Source organism: Trachurus japonicus, chromosome 12 (genome assembly GCF_045865225.1).
Source record: "Trachurus japonicus isolate A0001 chromosome 12, Traja_1.0".
Taxonomy (NCBI): Eukaryota; Metazoa; Chordata; class Actinopteri; order Carangiformes; family Carangidae; genus Trachurus; species Trachurus japonicus.
Genome location: NC_140918.1, coordinates 2,457,795 through 2,463,794, shown reverse-complemented (window position 1 = coordinate 2,463,794; position 6,000 = coordinate 2,457,795). Strand labels below are relative to the sequence as shown.

General features: G+C 39.3%; 1 protein-coding gene across 1 annotated transcript in view; it reads left to right on the top strand.

Annotated features, from left to right (window-relative positions):
- Positions 1–3,142: 3,142 nt before the first annotated feature.
- Positions 3,143–6,000, top strand: part of myo18b (myosin XVIIIB) — an 88,453-nt gene continuing 85,595 nt past the window's right edge. The window contains exons 1-3 of the mRNA XM_085792582.1: positions 3,143–3,301; positions 3,989–4,447; positions 4,937–5,000. Of these exons, the coding sequence (XP_085648708.1) occupies positions 4,064–4,447; positions 4,937–5,000 (448 nt within the window). The 5' untranslated portion in view covers positions 3,143–3,301; positions 3,989–4,063. The remainder of the gene's footprint in view (positions 3,302–3,988; positions 4,448–4,936; positions 5,001–6,000) is intronic.

Below are 6,000 nucleotides of genomic sequence, written 5' to 3'. Positions count from 1 at the left end.
CAATAGCCTAGTTTTCTATGTACCGGTTCATCTTTGTTTTTTAATAAAACGAATAAATTCACACACTTTCACAATGTTTTTTAGGACTCTAGCTAATTCAGCTGATTCAGAAAAAATACCTTCAAAATTTAAGACTTTTAATACTTTTCAAGACCTCGCGGATACCCTGCAGACAATGTGCAGCAGCAGCAGCAGCAGCAGCAGCAGCAGCAGCAGCAGCAGCAGCAGCAGCCGTCCCACTGACCTTTATCACCTTCCCTATTGTGTCAGCAGGTGATGCCTATTAGTTTAATGTCAGGCCCCGGGCCACCTCGCCGCCTCCTCCTCCTCCTCCTCCTCCTCCTCATGATGATGATGATGATGATGCTCGTCACTGCCACTGACTCACATTTCCTCAGAAAGCTGGAAACACACACACACACACATGATGGAAAACATTAAGACGTTGCACTCAGACACAGATTAAGACGATGAGCTTCCTGTCCAGTTTACAGGATTACAGTGATGGATGGTGTGAAGTGTTCCTGGCCTCTTCACTGCAGACAGACACTCTGTCATATTTTATTTTTTTAAAGTCAGTTATTGAGGCCAAATCACAGTTAGCTATAACCAGCTTTTTTTTCTCTGATTATTGCTCTCAGCTTGACAAGGACATTTTGCAGTGAATGTGCAGAATGAATCCACTCCAACAAATAACTGTTTTGAGTGTGTTGATCAGCTTCACTGCTGCTGAGCCATATGCTGCTGCTTTACTGCTGTTTTTATTTTTAGGACTCTTGGCTGTTGTTTTAATGTCTGAGGGATTTATTTATCTGGTTTTAAAAAAAAATAGTTAAGTGAATAGATATGAAATACTATTGGGATGTTCCAATACTGAGTACTACTCTAATTTACATTCAGATAGATAGATAGATAGATAGATAGATAGATAGATAGATAGATAGATAGATAGATAGATAGATAGATAGATAGATAGATAGATTGATTATTAATTGTCATTCACACCGTGAAACATGAGGAATGAGATGCAGTACTCAGGTCTCAGTAGCCTACCTATAATAAAATAAGTAAAATGCTTAAATAGAAAAGGTCTATTTAGGTATAATAAATAATGTATTTAACGTACTATTATAAGGGGAAATAAAAATGAATTTAGGATTAACAATAAATCCCTGGCCGTTAAAATGCTGCCAAAATTTATAAGGAAATATAGGCCTATGAAGTTTTATGAAGTGCAGTATAAAACAGAAATGCAACGGTAGCTTCAAAATTAAATACATCCAGGAATAAGCAGCAATTCCTCTGAAAGAAGAACTACTAAAGTTCAACCAAACATTAGGAAAAAAAACAAAACAAACCTTTAGTATGTCAGATATGTCACCTTCATACTCGTGGGACTTTCCAACATGAAATCTTTCCAATCTACCAAGCTAGCTCAGGCTAACGTTACACTATGGCCCAGTAAAATAAAAGCTGAATTGCATACCGATGCTCCATCCAGTATTTTTGGCAGCAGCTCTAAATAGCAGAGAGTGTAAAGCTGTGTCTCAAATAGGACAAAGTAGGTCACAGTCAGTCAGTCAGTACATTCATACAGTAAATAGTAGCTACACTCATTATGTAAACCGTTCATTTCAAAATGGCGGCCTCATCCCTAAAAGAAAAACGTTCCTTCATTTGTAGAAGAAAATACTTTATTAATCCCAAGCCAATAAACGCTGCCTCCTTATGAACATTAATCATGATTAATCAATACTTAATCGATATTTATGCAGCCTCCTTATCAACAGAGAGACACTTTAAATGTCAGTAATGTGTTTTTCAGCTTCATTCAGTAACGGTTACAACTGTTAACACTGAGCAGTGGTGACAAGTTGACAAGGTTACTAGGCAACAGGAGCCGCAGCTGTAACGGCGGGAAAAGCTGATGACGCACCGTGAAAAGAACGGAGACTTTCCCTGACAACGGCCAAACGGTTAAATTTCAGTTGGGTCTTTGCGGTCAGAGCGATAGATATAACTGTTATATCTATCGCTCTGTTTGCGGTCATGTGGGACACAGATAAAAAACCAATACTCCATAGATACAGAAGATCTCAACTGTCGCTCACCTACCGGCCGCTTTGCTGCTAAAATCAACCATGACTAAACAGAATACAGATGGAGGCAGCTGGACGCCATGTTTGGCTAATATGAAAACATCAACAGGTAAGAAGAAGGGCGTGTCCTCCTATGTCCAGAATTCTTCGTCACTTTCCGGCTTGTGGGAGTCAAAACGTCTCTGGTCATACGCTCGTTCGCCTGTCACTCAAGTTAAAACGAGACATTTCTTCTTTAATGACCTGCGCTAATGTCAACTTTTAGCAAAAATCTTTCTTAGGTCGGCATTTTACACCATTTACAGTAGTCCTCCTGCCCCCTTCGACTTCAGATCCAAAATGGCGACAGTTGAGGGTAGGATACAAAGTTGGACCGTTAATATAATACATCCATGGACACAGTCAAAAATTTAAGAGCACAGCAGCAACAACAACAGAACAACAAACGAAAGATTTTCTGTTTTCTGACCGTTTTGAGCACATCAAGTTATAAATAAGTACTGACTGTTACCATTTATCAATACGAACATGGTAATGCTCTCAAAAGGATGTAAGTGCAAAAATTGACGCACAGCAGCACACTATAATCTTGATCAATGTGATTTAATTTGATTTGTTAGCACCTGGATTCACTGGTAAACTACATTTACCTCCACTGGTTTGGTATCATTATGTCAAAACCTGGACTGGACAACAACTCTTGATTAATAACTCTTAATTATCTGAATTCAACCAAAGTAGCCCAATCCTAACCTGCAATTTAAACCTGTCCACTTTATCTATGTCACTTATATCACCATTTACATTATAGAGTCAATTAGTAAGTTTTCTTTTTCAAAATTGAGTGATAGCCATGTGAAGGTACATGCAGATGTTTCTGTGATAGTGTTGAACTTTTAATATGATGTGTGTGAAGTGTGTGCTGATGCAAATGAAGACTCAATAATCTGACACAGCATGATGATGCATGCACCAAATGTAGTGTTCTGTGATATGTTCATAACCCCACAGTGACTTTTACTTCCTGTCTAATTGTACCTTAATTCGAACCACAGATAAAGGAGGAGAACACCAAGGAGGCGACGGCCGCCGTCCCTCCACCGCCTCTGTCAGCGCTGCCGGGCGGCTTCCTCAAACAGCTGGTCAGAGAGACGGAGAAGGAGACCAAACAGAAAGAGCCCGAGGTCAAAGAGGAGAAAGCAGTGAGTTTGATTTAATCTAGATTTGGATTTAAAGCTTCTTTAAAGGTCTGACATTTTGGGAAATGCACAGAAAATAAACCTTATAGTATGACCACATTTGATGTCATACAGTTCACATACAGTTGTCAGGCATAAAAGAAGCTAAATATTCATTTTTGTAGTACATGCTGTGAGAAAGAAGGAAAATTACCTCAAAAACAAGTCAAGTTTGCATGTTGGAGAAGGTAAAGCTGCTGTTGACCCACTAAAACCACGTGAGACAGAAAACCTAAACCTGTCATGTGTTGTTTTATGTCAATATCTAAAGCCATACTGCCTTAAAAATATAATATACATACACACTGAGTCAATTTTAACAGTTTCCTGTCTTTAACAAGAGTTTGCTGACTGATAAAGCTGTTTGCCATCTTTATTATAGCTATAAGATGAGCAGCTTTTGGTTATAACTCCATATTTACATTAGAAAAACACCACATTATTAAATTTTTTCATTTAATCTTTATTTATATCTTGAAAAATGTCCAATGACGTCGAGAGCACAATCCGAAACAGAACACAAAGCAGAGTTGGAAGATATGAAGCACATTCAGACAACAACAACATGTACAGTCATCATTAAAAACAGGTGTTTTTGATCATGTTTTTAATGATGATGATAATATTATATCTTAATTTTTGCGCCCACAGCCAAGCAAACTGAGCGACAACCTCGTACAACAGTTCCTCCTTCCGGATCAGACTCCCCCGATCCTGGAGGCTGAGATGTCGCTCCGGGCCGAGCAGCTGATTGGACGAAACTCGGCCCAGTCCGACGGCCGGTCGCCGTCCCAGATGCAGCACATCGTGTCACCTGAGCCCGACGGTAAAAAACAGAGCGTGACACCAGAACCATCGAAACAGCAGCAGCAGCAGCAGGACACAACGTCAGAGAGGAAGCGCAAGATGATGCTACAGATGGAAAAGAAGGAGGAGGAGGAGAAGGAGAGGATAGAGGAGGTGAAACAGGTGGAGAAGAAGAAGAAGAAAAAGGAGGAGGAGGAGAGGAAGAAGAAGGAGGAGGAGAAGGAGAAGGAGAGGATGGAGGAGAGGCAGGAGCCTGAGGGAAGACAAGCAGACACGGCTGTAACAGAACAGAACAGGAAGGAGGTATGAATGTTTTAAGAAAGTGAATATTATCATGCATTTAAGTTTTTATCCCATGAATAAATAAATCAATTCATTATTCAATTCATTATTTATCCAGGTTGTTGCTTACTGTACATATTGCAGTAAAACCCTGCTGTAAATAACATATATTATATATTTATGGGTCAATGACATGATGCAACCCAGTGTCAAGTGGTGTAACCAGTATTTTTTCATAAAAATCTGACTAAATACAGGGAAATAAATCTGGACTCAATTGTGGAAAAAAAAAATAAAACATTTTTGCAATGCAACACTATGTTTCTTGACAAACTTTACATCATGTTTTTAGTTTTTAGACCAGGTCCTGCTCAGTGTTGACAAAATGCATTCAAATGTGAATATAGAAATACAGCAAAAAAGAAAATCTATTTCAATTTAGCCTAATGTTTTCAGAAGAGAGTATTACGCTTAAATCCTCTGTTGTGTCCTCGTCTCTCTCTCTCCCAGGTGAAGGATGTGTGGTACGAAGCTGGAACAGTGTGGTGTGTCCAGAAGGATGGATTCACCCTGGGTGAGAACACACACACACACACACACCTCTTAGTGAAGCACATTGATTTTTAACACATTTTCTTACATAAATCTCACAGTTACACATGAATTCATTAGGTCAACAGCAGCAGCAGCAGCAGCAGCTCAGTGTCTTCATGTCAGACATGAATATACACAACCAGTCAAAAGTCTAGACACCTTCTCCTTCATGGTCTTTACTTATTTCTATCACTTTCTTCACTGTAAATTCAAACTGAAGACATTAGGGATGCACCGATTGTAAAACTCTGGGCCGATGCCGATACCGATGTTCTTTCTCTGTTGTTTAATCTTCTTTTGTGTAAAGGAAACCAAGAAATCTTCATTTCTCACAAAAAAATCTATAATTATTGCCATAAAAACATTTCTCAGAGGATTAGACAATTAATGATTGCATTATTTATTTATATATATATTTATTTTTGTCGCGTTCAAGCTGAGAATTAATGCTGGCAAGTCCGGCCACATCAACTTCAACACCCGCAGGTCGGACCGGGTCACGTTTTACTTTACTTTTCAACAGGAATGAAGCAGCTTAGAAAGGGCTCAAACAGGCGATCGTGGGTTTCAGAGGTTTTGTTCATTCACAAAAACGTGTAGAAAATAGAAATGGACCTGGCTTCTAATTGAGACCGGCGTCTATTTGCTCAAACCTGAGACTCAGCTTTCATTTGAGAATTTATGGTATATTAACAAACACTCTGTGATTTACAGTAATCTTCTCATCTCAGATCGGTGTCATTTTGAGTTTTTCTTTCAAAAACCGAAGCACGTTTGAAGTGCAGCGCGTTTCATTCAGTGTATTGTTGACTCCGCGGGTCTATTGTTAGTCCCCTGTAACTGTCTGTGCTGCACGAAGTTGCACATTGTTCATGTAGTGACAGTGAAATGCGCATTTTCAGTGCAAAAAACCTTCTTTGTCCCGACTGCTTCCCAGCAGAGTCACATACCCTCAAAGAGAGGGGGAGAGAGAAAAAAAG